The 21,368-nt window shown below is 40.5% G+C and overlaps 1 protein-coding gene across 2 annotated transcripts in view; it reads right to left on the bottom strand.

Annotated features, from left to right (window-relative positions):
• Positions 1-20,730, bottom strand: part of Arfgef1 (ADP ribosylation factor guanine nucleotide exchange factor 1) — a 97,522-nt gene extending 76,792 nt beyond the window's left edge. For both annotated transcript variants that reach the window (XM_021644436.2, XM_021644437.2), the window contains exons 1-5: positions 20,149-20,730; positions 4,545-4,575; positions 3,808-3,964; positions 2,493-2,639; positions 1,408-1,587 (exon numbers count right to left, since the gene is read on the bottom strand). In XM_021644436.2, the coding sequence (XP_021500111.1) occupies positions 1,408-1,587; positions 2,493-2,639; positions 3,808-3,964; positions 4,545-4,575; positions 20,149-20,272 (639 nt within the window). In that variant the 5' untranslated portion in view covers positions 20,273-20,730. The remainder of the gene's footprint in view (positions 1-1,407; positions 1,588-2,492; positions 2,640-3,807; positions 3,965-4,544; positions 4,576-20,148) is intronic.
• Between the last annotated feature and the right edge of the window lie 638 nt (positions 20,731-21,368).

Below are 21,368 nucleotides of genomic sequence, written 5' to 3'. Positions count from 1 at the left end.
GGATCATGGTAAATAAGAAAAGGCTGAGGCACTATATCAGAATGGAGAAAACAAAAGCCTGGCAACTGAATATAATGTGGGAATTCTAGGTCAGATATTAAAATAGAAACCAGATACTGTTGGCGAGACTGATGAAATCCAAACACGGTTCTATACCACAGTGAGTTCTGCTCTTGATGGCTATGTTATGGTTATACTGTTAATATAGGAAGCAGTGTTAGACCGAAAGATGGCACAGTAGGCACAGCGCTTGCTATAAAAGCATGAGGATCTAAGTTTAGGTCCTCAGAACTAAAATAAAAGTAAGGTGCAGTGGCATGTGTCTGTAACTCTAGCGCTGGGAGTGTAAAGACAAACAGATCCTGAGGCTCACCCTACCTAAAAAAGAATAAGTAAAAGGCAGCAATGATAAAGGAAGACTCAGGATGTCAATGTCTAACCTCTACACATACACATGTTGGGAGCCTAACAGCAAACACCACACATGCATACATACATACAAAATTTAAAACAAAACAAAAAAACAGAAGGCCAATGGTGAAAGAGAAATTATCTCTCAAATATTTTTCAATCTTTCTGCAAAATAAAAGATTTTGAATTATGAAGACTTAAGCAATAAAATGTACCCAAAACAAATATAAAGGCAAGTTATGCCTATATCTCTTAATCTCTTTCCAACCAACCTGAAATAGTTTTAAGAATAAGAAACATCATAGGCCCCTGCACATATGTGGCCAATGGCAGCCTGGTCTTCATAGGGGCACCTGGTGGAGAGAGGGGCTGTTTCTAACATGGACTCTATTGCCTCCTTTTGGATCACTTACCCCTGGCAGCACTTGCCTTGCTTATACTTAGGGGATGAGGATATGCTCAATCCTGATGTGACTTGATGTGTTGGGAAGGGTTGATATGAGGGAGGGCACTCCCCTTTTCTGGAGAAGAGGGGAGAGGGGAACGAGAAAGGAGAGGAAGGAGGGAACTGGAAGGAAAGGCGGAAGGGGCACCCTTGGGATTTAAAGTAAATAAACTGAAGGAAAAAAAAAAGAAAAAAGAAACATCATAGCCCTTTCCTGTATTGAAGAAATAAAATATGCTAATACACCTCATTAACATAAAAATGCACTTTCATTTTAAGGTTCAATGAATACTTCAATAGGTCAAATGAGGTAGTTTTATATCTACTTTATACTTTATTAAACTTAAGTTTGGTTAAAAGATATCAATTCACAAACATTTCCATGATGCACTCAATCATATACATTTTTTGTGAAAGGTAAACAAGCCAGTAAAACTAAAAATAAAATGAATACAGATCCCCCACGTCTTCAAACAAAACACAGCCTCCTCCCTGCCTACTCCAAACTTCACTTGAGGCCTATGATGCTCTCACCCTCTTTCAATACTCACTGCTTGGTTTTCCATGCGTGCAAAGATAACATTTAGCATCTGAGTAAGAGTAGCTTTGGCTGTTGTCTGATTGATGAGATTTTTGCTGGCTAGATAGATATTGTAGCATGTTCTCACAGCTTGCAGTACAGTTCCTTCATGAATTTCTATGTGTTGTGACGTTACTGCAGTAAGTAAAGCCTTTAGGAGGAAAGAAACACAAAGGAATCTTCTGCATCCTGAATTCAAGCATAAAAATATGTATTTTCATTTTAAAATTAAAACTTTCAAAAACAATGACCACTTTAGGTAGCAATGTATACAGATTTCTACCTACTATGAAGATGTTACCAACTATTAAAATACCTGAGGCTTTCACTATTGTGAAAGTAGTTTTCCCATAGGCCTCTGAACTGCAGAATGGAGAAGACAACATCCTTCAGCTAAGTGTCATTAACAATGACACTTACTAAAATGTAGAGCATTTACACTTCATCACAGCTAAGCACAGATATGTCTCATACAGTATCCTATCAGTATATAAACACACTACCACTACCATAGTTGCAACACTAGAACACAACTTGTCTTTCTCTAAAAGAACTCAATCATCCAGGTTCATTATAGCACAAACTTGGGTTTCTCTACGCAGGTTCAATAGGTGGATACCTATTTTATCTACCAAAAGCCGGTAGACAAAGAGTCCACTCGGTGATACATTGGTGAAATGACGTAGTCATGGTGATACAAGACTACATGGGCTCTAAAAATACAGAAAACATTAGTGAGGTCACAACTTTACAAATCATCTTAAAACTTAAAAGATGGAGTATGTATAAGAAGCAGGGTAGGTACAGAAAAACTCCTGATGACTCAAAGGATTTAATCCTAACTGGGACAGCCCAAAGAAGAGATAGAGAATGTAGTTTTCTTCTAATGAACTACTTGCATAAAACAACAAATCTCATGTGGGCTCTCACATTATCCCAACAGTCTCTGCCAGACCCAGAGTGCACAAAAGATAACCTCTCCTAATACTTCCAAGGCAAGAAGCTCCTGGAATTAAAAGTGTAATAGGAAACAACACACCCATTTTATATAATTACCTTTATTATCTGCAACTGAACTCCTTCATCTGTTTGAGGACCTTGGAAGCAGCCACATATTGTTTCAATAATTCTATCAATTAATTTTTTGCCCGGTGTCGTACTATCTGGAGCATTGCCAGTCAAGTGCCCGTAAGCAATAAGTTTCTGAAATAGATATAATAAAGCACTAAGTCATGCTAACTAATAAATATACTAGCTGACTATGAATTGAAATACACCTGAATGAATAAACATTAATTTTAAACAGCAAGGTATAATCAAAACGAAAGACTACACCTTTTTTTCCTGTAGTTTAACAATATTGAAAAACCATTTGTAGTTTCAATAATCACAAAAACAGAGCAATAACAAAACTATTAAGCTTAAGCAATACTTCCAGAAAACCAGACCTTAAGAACATGTCTATGATATGCCAGAACTGCTTGCTACTTTCTATCTAAACAAAGTTTTACTGATAGTGTTTTTGGAGGACTATCTTAACACTTTCAAATGACATCAAATCTCTTTCCAACTTATATCATCATTTTTCACAAAATCCAGTTTCCAAATACTGGCTGAAAAAAAAAATCTCAGAATTATCCATTTTGTACTACCGTTTTGGTTGGGAAAGAAAAGCATTGGACATTAATAATGCTAGTTTTCCAGAGAAAACAGATGACTTTATCTTTAACCCAGCTTAAGAACAAATCATCTTTTCTTGGCTACTAGAGTATGTGGCAGACAGTGCTAATTCCTGAAAACAAACATAAATGCCCGAAAGCTCGCAGCTTGTCTCAGAATATCTAAGATACTATGTGTGTGTACATGACTATTTCTGACACTAATGAAGGCCACAGGTTGAGCCAAAATAGTAAGAAAGCAAACAGTGTCAGTATCAAAATGCTGCATTCTATAAAGTAATAGCGATTTAGTGAAATCATTTCCAAATGATGATTTAAGCACAGTGGTACATGCCTGTGGGGCTATCTAGGAGGCTGGGACAGAATGAAACTTGAAACTAGGAGTTCAAGACCACACAGGGGATATCTTAAGTGCTCATCTCAAAAAACAAAACATACAACAGTATTATATCACTGATGGAAAGAGAGCAAATCAACATTTATTTTTAACAACCTTAGACTTTGCTAATGTTTTTTTTAATAACTGGAAACACCTTTTTGCAACTAGTGTTTACCTAAAATATAAATGACTATTTTGTTTCTTACCTCAAGAAGAGTATTCAAAGCTTTCATGGATATGTCTAAATCACCAACTGTGAGTGGTATAAAAATACACTGAAAACAGACAACTTTCGATATCGTTCTATACGCACCTGCAAACAATCCAGAGATGTACTAACTATGCGGGGACATTTCGACTGGCATGCCAACTCAAAGGGCAAGAAGTACTTGTCCGCTTCAATAAAATTTGTCTTAGATTTCACTGGTGGAAGGGTGCTTGATCCAGCTTTTGCTTCTCCATGAGGAGGACTAAATGAAAAAGAGTTTAAATAGAATACCACATTTATTTAATGATGACAAATTCATGGAGAAAAAAAGTCATAAAAGAAACCGTATCAATAACTTTTCTATATTCCTTTATTTCACAAGGAAAACAAAGCCAAGAAAGGTCAGTGATCTGCCTCAGAATAAACAGCAGTGACCACAGATGCCAGACACAAAATGGGATTTCTGTTCTTTTCTAAAGAACAGATCTACTATATAAATATAGTATATAGATCTACTATATAAATATTTCATTAAGCAGCCAAGGGTTTTCTACATGCCTTTACTTCTGAATTATTTCCATTCTTTTCTAAATAAGTTAAAACAGTCAAAGAAATCTAGTAATTTTTCTAAATATACATTAAACTCTTCAAAAAAGGAAGTTAAAATATAGCTCATGGTGTTTCAGAAATATCTAATTTATATAAAGTTGTTTCTTAGGAACTATTTTTATTTTATTACAAAGATAAAGAAAATCTGTAAGGCTAAAAATATGACTGTATTACTATTTGGCCAAGACTGACAAGTATGCAAATTAATTTTATAAAAGAAAAGAAATACAAACCTTTGTTTCTCAGTTTCAACTTTTATTTCCTCTGGTGAAGGGGGAAAAAGAGAAGCATATGTTAACACAGGAGGACTGAAAGCAGTTTACTAGTTAATTTGATTACACTCTTCATAAGCTCACCTGGGAACATTAAAAACAAAACAGCAAAGAGGCAAATTCAAAAGAAAATCGGGTTCTCAAATTTTATTTCACCTAAGTATAAAAATAACAGACCACAAAGACTGTGCATCAACAACCACAGAATTTGAATTACCAAAGCATTCCTCTTCCCCCCTAGTAACTACATTAATTGGGAACAAAATATTGTAACCACAATATATAAGGAAGGTACATGTGCTCTCTTGCTCTCTTGCGCGCGCTCTCTCTCTGCGGACATTTATATATGTGTCTGTGTGCATGTGTGTGTGTGCGTGCATGTCATAGATCACTCTGTGCATCTTAGGAAGATTACCTGAACAAAATTATAACTTTTTTAAAAATACTTATATGTGTTGACAGTAACTAATTTTTCTAGTTAGGACTATAGTTAAAAAAAAAACTACAAAACAAGCATGCCTAATTATTAAAAATAATCTATTTAGCATGCAAGGTAATATTATGGCATTTTCATGCTACTTTCTTTTCCTCCCTTATCACCCTTCCCTTGTGCCATTTTTCTGTACCTGCTTTCACTATTTCACCTTCTTGCTGGTTCTCTTCCTCCCACAGAAAAGCTTCTCTTATGTTTTCAAGCTACATATATTCCATTATTTTCCCCCTCTACTTTAAGATCCTTTCTTTCCTTCTCATCGTGTGCCTTCTAGTTTCATGACACATCCTGTCCCATGCTCCTGTAAGTATCTCCAAGGAGGCTAATTGCTTCAGCAAACTAGACTTGAGTAGAATCATTTCTTTCGATTGTCATCGGGGTAAATAGATGTTCAATCTCTCCTCAGAAAAAGTTAATGCAACACCTTTAAATTTAATACTATTTACTGACTACCTTCTATCGCTAAGCACTATATTAAGTATAAAGTAACTTGCTGAAATTACTTTGCTATAGTACTGATTCATACAATACACACAATTTACTCATATTCTGTTATGTGCCAGGCATTTGATATTCAGGATTTCAGTCTAGTTCTCTGAGGATCAAAGCTTTTCCATTTTACCAATGGTAGGAATAAAGAAGGGGCAGCATAAAACTATTACCAGCAACTCTTTAAAGACACAACTTAATAAAGTTTCACAATGCTTAACAGAAAGAGAACAGGCATAGAAAGATGAATACCAGGTGATCGTTTGCACGTGGAGTCTAAAAATGTCATACTCATAGGAATGGGTAGAATAGTGGTACCAAAATGTGGAAGAGGCAGGATTTGATTTTTACAAATGTTCAACATTTCACTTAGAGAAGAGGACTATAACTTAGTCGTGACTAAGTATCTTCTCGCACTCCTAGCTCCTGGCTCTGTCAGCCACACAGTGCACAGACATTCAATAATGTTACCATGCACAGAGAACCACAAGACAGAAACAAAATTAAAATTGTTCTCTTCTGTGTTTCTCGCCCTTTTCTATTTTGGCTCATTTTTAAAAAATTAATTATTTATGTATTTATTTTACACACATTGGTATTTTGCCTGCATGTATGTCTGCATGAGGATGTAAGATACTGGAGTCACAGACTGCTGTGAGCTGCCCTGTGGGTGACGGGAATTAAACTGGGGTCTCTGGAAGAGTAGTCAGTGCCTTTAACTGAGTCAACTCTCCTTTGGCACTACATCTAACTTCAGACAGAGGCTGATGCTGAGTGGTTCTAAGGCCATTTTTAATTTATTGAGACCTTAACTGCTTAGAAACACAAGTTTGTGATCAATTTAATTGAAAAAAAAGCTATGAAAACTAAGTAATTTGAAGGTGGAAAAAAAAATCCCACCTTGTTGCTTATCAGCATCAGTCTCAAATCCAGAGATGCTGCTAATTTGCCCTCTTCAAACAAAATAAAACACGAATGATTTTAATCAACAGTTCTCAAAATTATTTTGCAGGAAGTCATAGGAAGAAAAGTGTCATTTTGGATTCCAGAACATACCTTCTATGTAAAAATAAATAAATAAATAAATTATTCCTTTTATCAAAGGGAATATATGCTCATGTTGTATTCTTTTATAAGCTATAATACTAGTTATTAGCTACAAAACTGACTTCCTAACTAATAAGGCTTTGTAACTACAAACACAAAATGTACTACTCTATACAAAACTACGTATTTTAAACCTGAGGAAACAAGAATAATATATCCAAGGAAATACATGTCAAAGTACATCATAATTAAATTTTAGAGAAGCAAAGAGGGGAAAAAAAATAGTGAAAACAGGTACAGAAAAATGGCACCCTGTATACCAATGAATTATTTGAATGGCAGCAATTGTCATGAGACACCATAAAGGCTAACATTTAGGTCAGTGGCATATTTCCAGATCTACATATTGTTTGCAGTAGAAAAATAAATCCTATATTTAAGAGCCTATGGGCTGGAGAGATGGCTCAGCAGTTAAAAGCACTGGCTGCTCTTCTAGAGGTCCTGAGAAAGTTCCCAGAAACCACATGAGAGCTTACCAATGTCTGTAACTCCAACTCCAGGAGATCCAATACCCTCTCACAGACATACATGCTGGCAAAACACCAATACACATAAAGATAAAAATAAATAAACCATTTTAAAAAGTTAATAAAAAAATTAACTTTGTAAGATGATAACAGAAGAAAAATCACTACCAGGGTTACTTTAAAAGGAATTCAAACCTGATAAAACAGGATCAGATGAATGGGGAGGAGGTCCCCCCATCAGTGGACTTGGAAAGGGGCACGGTGGAGATGAGGGAGGGAGGGAGGGGCTGGGAGGGAATGAGGGATCGGGACACGGCTGGGATACAGAGTTAATAAAATGTAACTGATAAAAAAAATAAAAAAAAATATTAAAAAAAAAAGGAATTCAATTGCTCTTCAAACAACAGACACGGTTAAAAAAAACACATCAAAAGAATTGAAGAAATAGAAATACACAAGGGAAAAAGGAAAGTAAAATAACTATAAGGCTGTCTGAAGAAGCCATAAAGAATATTATTAACTACCTACCTAAAACATATGCCTATACTATACATAGGTCTGTATGTATATGTCCTATGTATATATGCTCTCTCTCTCTCTACACACACAAATAAAGAGAACATGAATTTGAAAAAGGGTGGGAGTACCTTTTGTGGTACACAAAAGAGGTGAAGGAGTTAAAGCTACAGATGTAGCTTCACAGATATTGTGGTATGACTGCTATGAGGGTAACCAATTACCTTCTGATTTGATTTGAAGCCTGCTACACAGGCCAAACTCATGCCAGATACTGTAAGTCTAATAAAAAAAAATCAGACTTGCTGGGTCAGGCTGGATAGGCAGAGAAGCTACTGTTGCATCTGGCTAAGAGAAAATGTACTCATAATACTGCTTTCTAAATATTTTGGTTTATGCTCATAGAATAGTGTTGCTCTCTGCTTTGGTGACAGAACTTCTTTTGGTAGAGGACAGCAGTTACTGCACACTCGTAACTGGCCAGCATGCTCAAAGTAAGCCCTAAATGATCCAGGGCTCAGAGAACAAGGCAGAAGAGGGTTCAAAGACTATGGAGGAAGAGTGTTGTGCAGTACCATCTCTCCAACTATGACATAGCTGTTGCTTTCAACCACGCCACCTAACAGCTGTGGTTACTTGCACATGACCCACACAAGCATGTTATATCAGCATTCCATCATGGATAAGGGAAAACCTCATCTGGCTTCAGCACTCCTGAGGGGCTCCTGGCGGTTAATGGCCGCTATGGACAGGTGGTAAAAACATTTTTTTTTTGTGGTGTTGCTGTTAGTTATCCACGTGCCTGTGAATAATTCCTAACCTATGTACATGCAACTCTAATTAAACTCACAGAGTCTCTATTTCTTTCTCTGTCAAGCACGCACGCGCAAACACACACAATAGGACTACACAATAAAAGCCAGTCTATTGTGTAGTATCCTTGAGAACTTAAACGACTCTTCAAATTTCCAAATGCATTATCAAAACTTTTTGTGAATATGGAAGAATGTCTGCTCTGCTTTCTTAAGTGGAATACAGAATTAAAACCCCATCTCTGTGATGGATTTACTCTGCCACAAACACAGAGAAAATAAATACTATGAAGATTCACCGAGAATGTACAGAGCAGTATTGATGTCCTACATAAATGTATATTAACTACTGATGTTATACACATTTACATATGTTTACCTGTTTGATCCTTTTTCTCCCACTTTAAAATTCCCTTTCTTAATATTAGGGATTGAAACCAGAGCTTCACACATCCTAGGTATGTGCTCTACCTATGAAGTAAAGTTCCAGAATTCTCATTCATTTATTTGGTTGGTAACAACTGGTTTGTTTATTGAGGCAGGTCTTCAAGTAGCTCAGGCTCCCTCATTCATTATGTAGTTAAGGACAACCTTGAACACCTGATGCCCCTGTCCACACCTGTTACATCAAGTGCTAAGACTGCAGACATGCATCTGTACAGACATGCAAAATGCCTAACCTTTTTCTTTTCCTGACAGTCCCTTTCTTTCTCTTTTTGAAACTTGTCTCTTACCCACATACAATGCAGTGCTTAACATTACAGGTCTGGACTGCCACTCTAGGTCAGAAAGTAAGGACTATACAAACCCTAAGACAACGCAGAGCCACATTCCAACCTGGCTAAATACAAACTCCAAACTCAGTTACTTTGTCTACAAAATGAAACTAGCTGAACTACCTATGCATTCAGGAGAGTTCTGAAGACTAAAGAAGATAAAGCCAGTAAGCATTTAATTGCCGTAGAACCAGCATACACTAAACAGTGTTAGCTGTTATTTCTATGACTGCCTTAGAAATCTGTGTAATTTTTCTAAAAGAATATATTTCTGGGGGCTGGAGAGATGTGCCAATGGTTAGTAACATTTGCTGGTCTTGTGGAGGGTCCTAGTCCCAGCATCCTTATTGTGGCTTACAACCATCTGTAACTGCAGTTCCAGGAGATGTGATGCCCTCTTCTGGCCTCTGAGGGCACAGCACAACATGCTGCACAAAAAAAGGCAGGCCCCAGACTTTAGAGCACTTACCCTGTCCATTAGAGTCTATGCAAACATTCCAAAATCTGAAAAACTCTTAAGTCTAGAGAACTTTGGACCCCAAGTATTTAAAAGAAAAAACCTGTATTTTCCTATCATTAATATAAAACTGAGGTTTGTATTTTGTTGTTGTTGGTATTTGAGAGATGAGCTATATACCCAGGCTTGCCTGCAACTTGGTCACCTTCCTGAAAGATTACAGGTGTGTGCCACTACACTTAGCAGAGATGAAACATCAGGACATACTTCAAGAGCATACTGAGTGAAAGACACAAAACCTCATCAATGTGCACTATCTGTACAAAATGCTCAGAAAGTACACTTGTAGAGATAAAACATTAGGGTTAGGAGACAGAAGAATTGAGAGAAGCAACAAGATTAACTGGGAATAGCACTGGGATCTTACTGGGCTGGTAGAAACATCCTGAAACTGGATCATGGTGACTACACAACAAAGTAAACATACTTAGTAGGTAATATTTACAGTATGTAAATTATACTTCAATAAAGTTGTGCCCAAGCATGTGTGTGAAGACTAAAAGTTATCCATGAATATTGTTTCTTGGTGGCCATTCACTTTATTTCTTGCAACAGGGCTCACAATAGGACCTGGAACTCACAGATTAAACTAAGCTGGCAAGCCCATGAGCCTCATCCTGCTTCCCCAGTGCTGGGATTCCAAGAGTATACTACAATACTGGGATTTTTACACAAACTGTTGAGATTAAATACAAGTCTTTATTGCTTGCAAGGCAAGCACATTACCAAGTGAACCATCTTCCCAGCCTCATTTTTTTTTTTTAATTTTATTTACTAACAGTGACTGGAGTGCAGCTCAGTCTCTTGCCTGATAGGCATGAGACTCTGTTTTTGACCCCAGCACTGTAAAATCAAAGAAAGGAAAAGGGAGAAGGAAGGAGAAAAGACCAAGAGAAGAAAAAAGTTAACTGGGTGTTCCCGCATTAAGAACATGCTGGTGGTATTTCTTCAGTTTTACTTTTTAAAATAGCTTTGTAGGAACTGTCTGTCAACATCACAGTCCTCCTCTCTCAGAAAAGGTGAAAAAAGAATTGTCAATTTTATTGAAATTATAAACAGACTCCAACAAATGCCCAATAGATTCTCCTCTGTCTAAAATATGAAACTAAGTTTGGCACTTCATACCTTGTATTGGTGTTCTGCCTGCATGTATGTCTGTGTGAGGGTATCAGATCCCCTGGATTGGAGTTACAGACATCTGTGAGCTGCCAAGTGGGTGCTGGGAACTGAACCAGATCTTCTGGAAGAGATGCCAGGGCTCTTAATTGCTGATACACCTCTCTAGCCCTGGTACTTAAGTTTTTATTATCTCATTTCTTAGAAAATTCTGGATAGGAACTGGCTGTGAACAGCTGATTAAGTAACATTTGGATTAAAAATTAAAATAAAAATTATAGCTCCACACTTTCCTATAGCATAATAGAAATTATTTCTAAAATGTTTAAAACTTTCTTCTGAAGGAAAAGATAATACAGCCTATCTAGACCAATTTAGTACTATCTATCTATCTATCTACATAGATTTGCCACACAAAACAGAGAGAATACAAACTTAAATAATTGTGCTCCATACTCTTTTCCATTTAATCTACAATAAACTCTCAGATTTTCTACTTAATCTTTACAAAACCTAAACTACTTCCCAGATTCATGAGGCAATCAGAGAAGAGCCCATCACATAACTAATATTTATTTGTTCTATATGAAAAATAAAAATTCAGATTAAGAAATCAACTTAAGCCAGGTGGTGGTGGAGTATGCTCAATCCCAGCACTAGGGAGGCAGAGGCAGGCAAATCTCTATGAGTTCAAGACCAACCTGTCTACAGAGCTAGTTCCAGGACAGCCATGGCTACACAGAGAAAGCCTGTCTTAAAAATCCAGAAAAACAAAATAAAACAAAAACAACTTGGTCTGAAAGCTTAGGAAGAACTTTCACTAGTTCCTAAAATTGTCTAAGAATTATCAAGTTTAGTGATAAGCAACAGAAGTTTATTCTCAGCGTGGGGCAGCATAACTGCAAACTCTTTTTACATTGCCTTCTCTTGCTTTGTGTACCTCTATGCCCTATCTTCTTCTTGTCAGGTTAACAGTCTCTAGATTATAGTGCCCACTCTAAATCCAAGGCGATTAACATTAAGATCCTTAATGAATCATGTATGCACAATTCTAGAAAGGATTCATTCTCTTTAGAAAAAATTTTTTTTCATTGAAAGAAGACTGACAATTCCTATTTGAATTTGTTTTCTATCATTCTCAGTAGAAGGAAGGGCAGGAGTGCTTGTTTTTGTCTGTCTTGAAACAAGGTCTTACTCTGCAGTCCCGACTGGCCTGCAACTCAGTGCTCAGCCTAGTCTGGCCCTCACCTCAAAGCAGCCTCAGAGGGTGCTGAGGTTTCAGGTGTAGGCTACTATTTTGATTCTGTTTTTTGCTATGATAAAATACCCTGACAAAAGCAACCCACGGGAGAAGGGTTTATTTCACTGCCAGTTCCAGGGTATAGCCTAGTCAAGAGCACAGAGAGCACACATGAACCCATGTTTTGCTTCAGTTTACTTCCCTTTATATGCAGTCTAGGACCCGAACCCAAGGAAGAGTGCAACCCACTTTTAGGCTGGTTCTTTCATGAATGCAATCAAGATAATAACCCACAAACATGCCCACAGGCCAACCTCTAAACAATTTCTATGATTTAAAAATTCTAGAGGCAGTGGAAGTGGCTCAGCAGGAAAAGGCTTATACTATATACACCTCCTGACCTGAAGGGGTAGAAAGACTAAGAGCCAGAGGCAGTAGATGAAAGCAATCAGTATCTTCTGGATACAACACGTGAACTGGGAGGAGGACCAGCTTTCCTTCAGTACGCAGCACCTGATAAGCTGACTATGCTCCAGTGGATAGCCAAATATCAAAGAATATATGGGCAACACAAGAGGACTTGGGTAGGGAAAAAAACAAAAACAGTACACAAAGTTGGGATGGAAGGGAAGAACAGTGAGCTAGGACAGATGGGGTGAAGATGACCAAAACACACTGAACAGATATATTTCCCCCACCCCCAAGGCTGGAAATGTGGCTAAATGGTAGCGAGCTTTCCTAGTGGGCACAAAGCCCTGGGCTCAACCTCCAGCATTAAAAATAATAATAATAATAATAATAATAATAAATTAAAGCCTGACATAATTCAGCACGCCTGTAATCTTAGCACTTGGCTGAAGGGTGCATATGGGGGTGAGGGTAAGGACTGAGTTCAAGGATAGCCCAGCTATATATCAAGATATCCAGAGTGGTTAAGGCAACATAATGATGTTTGCTATAAAACAAAAACAGCAAAACCACGCACACACGCACGCACGCACAAGGACACACTTTCTCTGCCAAGCCTGCTGACACACCTATGGAATCCTAGCACTTGGGAGGCTTAAGGCAGGAGGATCACAAATTCAAGGACAGTCCAGTAGAGACTGTTTCAATAAACAAACAAAACCCACAAAAGAGCAAGGGTGGGGAACAACTTATCTCCCTGGAGCGTTTTTTTTTCCCCATCCCCATTCAAAACTCTCCAGAGGCCAGACATGGCAGCACACACTAGGGAGGTGGTATTTGGGAAGATCTGGAGATCAAGGTCATCTGAATTTCCCACTGATAAAACCCAAATCTGCTCTCTTCTCACTTTCCTCTTTCCCCCAACACCACAAGTCTCTTTGCAACCTGAAACATATTACGCACACATCTTGCTTTTTCCTCTATTATTATTTCATTAGGTCTCTACCTGGAAGACTGAATCTCTATCATTAGTCCCTCCAGTGTCCTGAGAATCAGCTCCTGTGTGCCTTTACCCTTCTGAGATGTTTCTTCAGATAACAATATGATGATGCTAATTTGTAGTTCCAATAATCTTCATCCTTTTAAAATGTTAACTTTCATGAAGGCATACCAAGTTCACATGAGCCCAGTGCAGGTGCACTACCCGAAACAGGAAGAATCTCACAAATAATAGAGTGAACACCTGGTTTCTTTTCACTTTTGAGACCAGGTCTTGCTATATATTTCCCAGTCTCAAACCCCAGCGCTCAAATCATCCCATGCCTTCAACCTTCAAAAAGCCAGGACTATAAGCATACAGTCATAAAGAATGTATGCTGTGGGGCTGAGATGGCTCGGCAGTTAACAGCATTAGCAGCTCTTTTTCAGAGGACCAAGGTGTGGTTCTCATCACCCACACGCACCATGATAGCTGGCTATAACTCCAGTTGAAGGCAATCTGATGATTTCACCTGACTTCCTTGGGTAACAGTGGGGCACATACAGACATGCAGGCAAAATACTCATACACATAAATAAAAATGAACAAAATTTAAAGAATAAGATAAAAATATTTTTGCTTAAAATAGCAATAATTTACTTGTATATTTTTCTTTGTCAGTCATCTTTCCTCAATTACATAAGGAATGTCATGACAAACACTTCCTCAAACTATTTTTTACTCACAATTTTATCTATAAGACAAAGGTTATCAGGAGAGCCAATCTAGTAGTATCTCCCCCCAAAAGGTAGGGGAAAAAAAAGAAAAAAATTAAGTTGGTATCAAAGCAGTCTTCAAACCTCGGTCATCCCAAGAAACTTTTTTTGACACTAGGTCTCCTGTAGCCCAGGCTGACCCTGACCTCCTGCTCCAGTCTCCACTTCCTCAGTCCTTACAAGTACAGGTGTGTAACACCCCATCTGGTTTACTCATGGTAAAGACTGAACTCAGGGAGTCCTGCATGCTAGGCAAGCAGTCTTATCAACTGAGCTTCCACCCCTGTCCTTGTTGTTGGTTTTTGGTTTGTTTCTAACTCTATTTGTTTTTGAGACAGCCTTAAACTCCTTGATCATCCACCTCCCAAGTTCTGGGGTTACAAGCATGCACCTCCATCCCGTGCCTTGCTTCCAGATGCGTAATTTTAAACATGACCACTGTTTTCTCTGAACAAACACAGGACCACTCAGAAGAACTGTCTCAGCAGTAGTTCTAGTCATTGTGTTATCTACTTTGTCTTTTCTCTTCAACAGTGTTTCAAAGAAATTCCTAAGGAACGTGTGTCCTTGAGGCATCAACTACATTAAGAGACTGAAAAAAAAAAGGCCAAATAAATTTAGAAAAGCTAAATAAAATTCAGCAGGTTTTTTGTTGGTTTGGTTTTTTTTTTTTTTTTTTTTTTTTGAGACTGGGTTTTTCTGTGTAGCCTTGGCTGTCCTGGAACTCTCTGTAGACCAGGTTGGCCTTGAACTCCTCAGGATCAGGATCCACCTGCCTCTGCCTCCTGAGTGATTAAAGGCCTGTGCCAACACTGCCCAGCTTTCAGCAGGTTTCTTTAGAAAAATTTTCAGAATTTTAATACTGTTCATGTGTATTTAAATTTCCAAACTAGAAATAAGATTATATGTTGACTGTATGTATGTATGTATGTTATATGTAACCTGAACTTTGTCAACTCAAATTTTTGGGTCAGTTTCTCTAAAGCTTGGGCTTCACATCTTATTCATGGCCATTCTGAATTGCAGGTCCTTAAAGCCAACCTGAAATGTGGAAGTAAAGACCAATATAAATTAGGTAACCCTTTATTCTTCGTCTCTAACCAACTCATAAACTGCTGTGGCTCAGGTACTGAACACTGTCTTTTACTTTAGATAGCAAGGAAGATTTACTAGCTGATTAAAATTGCATCTTGAATGTGCTAGGGAGCAGAAGACAGCTCACTGAGTAAAGTACTTACTACACAAGCACAAACCCAGATTTTGGATTCCTAGCACCCATATAAAGCCAGGTATGCACGATGGCATGGATTTACCCAGGGCTGGGGTGGGTAGACAGGGACTGAAGGGGCTCACTCTGCCTACCAGTCTTACAGAGATGGTAACTTCTATGTTGAGCGGGAGGCCCTGTCTGAAAACACAAGGTGGAGGATGATAAAGGACAGTCAACACTGGCCTACAGCATCCACATATGCAAGCACACATGGACAAATCCACACATGAACATGCACACCTACATCCTGGCACAAATGAATGTGTGCAGTTATTTAGAGATGCCACATGCTTATAAATGGTGATAAGCGAAAATAACACAAAACCAGGACTAAAAGCACAAAGTAATTCAGCCTCCACTCATATATTCTTTTATAACACTACCACCTGACATGAAAGTGGGTTAGTGAGGCAGACTCAAAGAAATTCTGTAAGAATTGCATCATGATATTAAATCCTTATTTCTGACAAGTTCAAGGTGGCTCACACCTATTATCCCACCACTAAGATGGCCAAAGCAGGATGACTGCTGCAATTTGGGTTAGTCTGGTCTACACAGCTAATACCAGGCCAATCAAATCGACCTAGTAAGACCCTGTCTAAATAAATAAATAAATAAATAAATAAATAAATAGTGTATGTATTTCTGGGGTAAACTATATTTATGGCTAACAGACTGATAAGAAAGCTAAGAAGGATCACCTCACACACATCACAATATGATGAACAATATAAATTTACTTTTCTAAAAGATTCTTCTTTATCATTCTTTTGCATACCTGTAGGAGTTTCCCTGCCCTATCACTGACTCTAAATATCTTCCTTCCTTAAAACCTTCTCTCTTAGTCAGAGGTGGTGGCGCATGACTTTGGTCTAGCACTCAGGGAGGCAGAGGCAGGCGGTTCTCGAGTTCAAGGCTAGCCTGGACTACAAAGTGAGTCCAGGACAGCCAGGGCTATGCAGAGAAACCCTGCTTCGAAAAACAAAACAAAAGACAGATAACAAAACAAAACAAAAACCTTCTCTCTTACTTTGTATCAGTCTCAGTTTCTAACCATGAACTTTCACTCTAACATCTGTGGTTATTTTCACAGCTATCTAAGAGCAGAACTAATTTACTTACAGCCTAACATCATATAAAGTCCTGAACCTAGAAGCCTGGCTGAAATATGTCCCAACTGCACCTCCCCAAAGATAAACAATGCCACCTTCAAGCACAATCCTGAAACAATCCTAAATTCTTTGAAACTAAAAATAGCTCAGCTGTTGTCTCATCTGCCAGCAGATGGCCAGACTATTTTTAATGCAGGAGTCTCAAGAGCAGGCATGGATCACACTAAGCGAGGGCAACGGAGGACCCCTCCTTCAATGTTCACTTCACGGAACTGTAGTAGGGCAGGTACCAAGAGAGGGCAACCTGGAGCTGTTCCTGGGCCTAAGGGCTTCCTACCAATCTAACAAGAAGAGGCCCTTTTAAAAATCATTTTTTAAAATAAAATCTAACATGCTAGAAAATTTAAAATAAACTTTAAATAATTATATACCCTTTAAATTATATACCCTTTAAATAATTATATACCCTTTTATTGCCGTATGTAAAATAAAAGTTCCTTTATGTAGTATCTTTGAGAGCAGAAAAGGGTTTTGCTATGAAACCCAACCAAATGGGCCTAGAACCACTCATGGCAATCTATCCTCTCTACCACTGGAGTTACAGGTATCAGTCACTGAACCTGGCTCTATCGGCTGTTTACAAAAACTTTTATTTTTAGTTAAAATATAGTATTATTAGGAATTCCTGATAAGCTATAATTTTATGAGTATTATTTATAAAAATCTTATTTTAATTGGTCAATATAATAAAAGACAGATGAATATTACAAATGCCAATAATCTGAATTCTACTTAAATGCTAATAAAATTATTTTCAAACAATTCCAAAAAAAAGGTTCAAAGTGTGGTGTATCCTACGTTTTCTTGCTGACTATGCATCTCCTTTCAGCTCTGTGTTAAGTGCTCAATAACCTCTGAAGAAGAGAATGATACATACTAACAAGAACCACACAACCTGCGATGGTAGCACACACCAGTAATCCAGTACCTAGGAGCCACAGGCAGGAGGATTCCCACAAGTTCTACAGTTCAAGCGTAGCCTGGTCTACAGAGTTCCAAGTCAGCCAGGGATATATAATGGTTATCCCAAACTTAGTACTGATAGATGACTGGAAAAAAAAAAATCCATCAGGGATTCTATACCATGAGACTGCATACTGAAAGTACTTTATAGAGGGCAAAATGTAATTGGAAAATGCTTTTTGTATTTAAAAAAAAAATTTTTTTTTCTTGTAAAGAAGGTACTCTGGGGCTCATTAGCTGGCAAAATCTGATTTAAAGAACCATGACACAGTTGGTGCACACAGAGTCAAGAAGTCCTACGCCTAGAAATGCCAAGGATTCAGTTAAGGAAGTTATAGACTTTCCAAACGGCAATCAAGAGTGGCAAGAATACTAAATGCACAAGTTAACAGAAGAGGGCATTCACTGAGCTCAGCACTCTTAACTTTACTGAGAAAGCCCAAGTACAGTAATACTGCAATGTAACGAAAGTAGGTCTTAAACCCAGGATCCCAGACTCTCATTCCAACAAGCTTCCACTAACCTGTGTTGTTTATGTTAGAATTTAGGAAAGGAAAAAGTAGATAAACAACACTTAAAACCTTTATGCTTTAACATCTTGAAAATATATTCTGGGCTGTGGATATAGTTCAAATTGGTAAAGTGCTTGCCTATCAAAGGTTCCATCGCCTGTGTTGCACCTCTAAAACATGGCATGGAGGTATTACGTGTCTGCAATCCCAGAATTCAATAGGTAGAGACAGGTGGTTTGATAAAGTTCAAGTTGTCCTCAGCTACAAAGGAATGTTAGGCCAGCCTGGGCAACTTGGAACCTGTCTGCATGCATACCCCAATGACCCCCACCCCACACACACACAAAAGAAACAGAAAAAAATTGCACACACACACACACACACACACACACACTTTAATACAGCAAATCTTAGTTCTTAAATACTAAAGATTTAATTTGAATTTCATATGTTCTTTACCCTGCCAAGTTACTGATAACTATACAGAAAGCAACTCTTTTAAAAATCCTAAAACCATTCAAATCATTCCAATTAATGATTCCTTGCAGGACCCAAATATCAATGCAGTTTTTGCAACTATACACCAGTCTCCTCCCTCACCTGGAAACTATTTTTAGTTACAAGAGTAACAAAATGAGAACTTTATGCCCAATGATGGGGACAGAAAAACTAACATCCACTATACTGCTACACTAAAAAACAAACAACAACAAAATGTACTGTTTAAAAAATCCATTTGATACTTTTCATATTACCAATTTTAAGGATTCGAAAAAGAGGGGGAAGCTACATATACAACAAGTTAAATGGGAGTATTCCACAGATTCAAGCCTTAAATGCAAAGTTGTTTTTAAGCTGTCTTGACCCCTTACTTTAGCATAAAGTTATAGTTTGTCCCCTTTTAAAAATGTGTTTTCAAAACCCACTTCATTTCTTGCAAATATGAGCTGCTCTCGTCCAGGACTATAAAACAAAAGGGTAAGCACCCCGAATTTCATCTCTGTGTGAAATGTCCTGGTTTCTCCCTTAACAATTTCCTCATTGATGGATTCACCAGACCTACCAATGGCCAAACAATTCGTTATCTGCCTACAACGGTAGTATGTATTGTTTGGATTTTCCCTGCTCTGGCTTCATTACACTAGATCTCTTCTGTCTGAACTATAAATCACAATTGAGGCTTGAGAGCAGCTGCCACTGTCCAGACATGTGGCTGGTGGGTGTCATTGTCTTTTTCATTTCTCTCATTCCACACACACCCCTTTCCCTGTTACCTAAAGCCAGTTTATCTAAAGGTTCTTTCCTTCCCCATTTCCACACCGCCACCGGCGCCGCCACCGCCACCCCTTAACCTCTGGTCTTGTTCTTCCAGGTCAGCCCAGTAGGCTACATTTACTACTCTTTTTCCTGTAGCTGGGGAAGAGAGATGGCAAACTCGAGGCGCCTCTTGCAACCCCCTTTCACGAAACTGTCAACATGGGAACAACTTCAGCCTTTCTTCCCAAAGTACCACGCCAAAGGATAAAGTTACTGTAATTACAATCGGAACCCTCCCCCCACACACACCCAATCTTGTCATATCGGCCCCACCTCAATTTCTAAGCTAATAAACAACAGCCTCATCTTCTGCTCCATCACAAAGGATGACATTCGGTCCGCACCGCAAGGGACGCCCAACAATCCTCCAGCCCCCATTTCTGCCCGGTGGAACGCTCAAACAAACCCCAGGCGCCCCGCGATCCTTAACCAGCTCGAGTTCCCAGGGACCCCCGGCTGGCTGCCCTTCCTCCTCCACCCAGCCGCTGCCCCGCGTCCTCCGGCCGAGTTGCTGTCAACTCCAGCCGGGCGGCAGGGAACTGCCCGGGTCCCCAGAACGAGTCGCCAGCCGAGCCGAGCCAGCCCACCTCGGGCGGCTCGCCTCCCCCGCGCCCCGCGGCCTCCTCCCGGCTCACCTAGGGCCACCTCGCACGCTTTGCGCAGCTGGGAATGATGCGCCTTCTTCACTTCCTTGTCGGCCAAAATCTTCTCCAGGGCCCGGGTCAGGAACATGTTCTTCGTCTTCTTGCCCTCATACATGGACGCGGAGGAGAAGAAGGCGGCGGCGGTCCCGGCGGCTGGAGGGGAGGCGGAGGAGGGGCGCGGGGAGGGAGAAAGGCGAGGAGGTGGCGGCGGGGGCGAGGAGGCGTGGAGGGCAGCGGCGCCACCAGGAAGCGGCCGGCGACGCGGGGCGGCCGGCGAGGGCGTCGGGAGGCTCGCCACGCTCCAGGGGCCGCCGTTTGGGGGCCGCGCCCGTCGGGCCTCGGCGCCTGTCGGCCCGGGGGTCGCTTCCCGGCCGCCCGCCTGCCTCGTCGCTCCGGCCCGGCGGCGGCGGCGGCGGTGGCGGCGGAGCCCGGCCCGGGAGGCCGTCCTCCCCCCACCAGGGGGGCCGAGGGCCTAATCCGCGGCGCCTCACACACCCGGCGAGCGCGAGGCTGCCCTAGCTACCGTGGGGACGAGCACCCGCCGCAGCCGCCGACCGGCCTCCATCACCGCCGACCTGCCCCGGACGCCATGTTGAGAGGAAACGACGCGTCACGCAGCGGCCGAACGGCTGCAGAGAGGAAGCGGCGGCGGCGGTGGCGGCGCTGGTGCCAGCCCAGAGCTGCCGCGGCGCCGGGGAGGCAAGGGGCGGAGGGCGGCGCGGGAGGAGCGGCCGCCGGAGCCGCGACTCTACGGCGGCCCGGCGGGGACTCGCCGCCTCCCGCGTTCGCCCGCAGGGCAGCGTGGGGCGTGGCGGGCGTCCTGCGGCGCGGCGCCGGGGGGCTTCGGCTCCCGCGGGATGCTGGGATGCTGGGATGCGGGACGCGAGCGCACCGCGCGCCCCCGGGGTCGGGCAGGCAGGACCCTCGGCTACCAGGACGCAGGCTTCTCCAACTTTCTGGAGAGCCGGCCGCTGAGAGCAAAGTCCCTCGCGGTCCTGGAGCCACGGGAACTCTCTCGTCACACCCTCGGACGCACCTGGTTTCCGCCTGCCGCACGGGCTCGAAATTTTCTTCCCAGGTGTAGGAAATTGCCACCCTTGACGGACCCCTGGATTACTTCAGGGAGGATCTCTTTTTGCAAAACGTGAGCTGAAGAAAAAAAAAAAAACAAAACAACAATGGACGAGGATACAGGAATGCTTTTACTTTTT

The sequence above is a fragment of the Meriones unguiculatus genome, chromosome 6, assembly GCF_030254825.1.
Source record: "Meriones unguiculatus strain TT.TT164.6M chromosome 6, Bangor_MerUng_6.1, whole genome shotgun sequence".
NCBI lineage: Eukaryota > Metazoa > Chordata > Mammalia > Rodentia > Muridae > Meriones > Meriones unguiculatus.
This window is presented reverse-complemented; position numbering and strand designations above follow the sequence as displayed.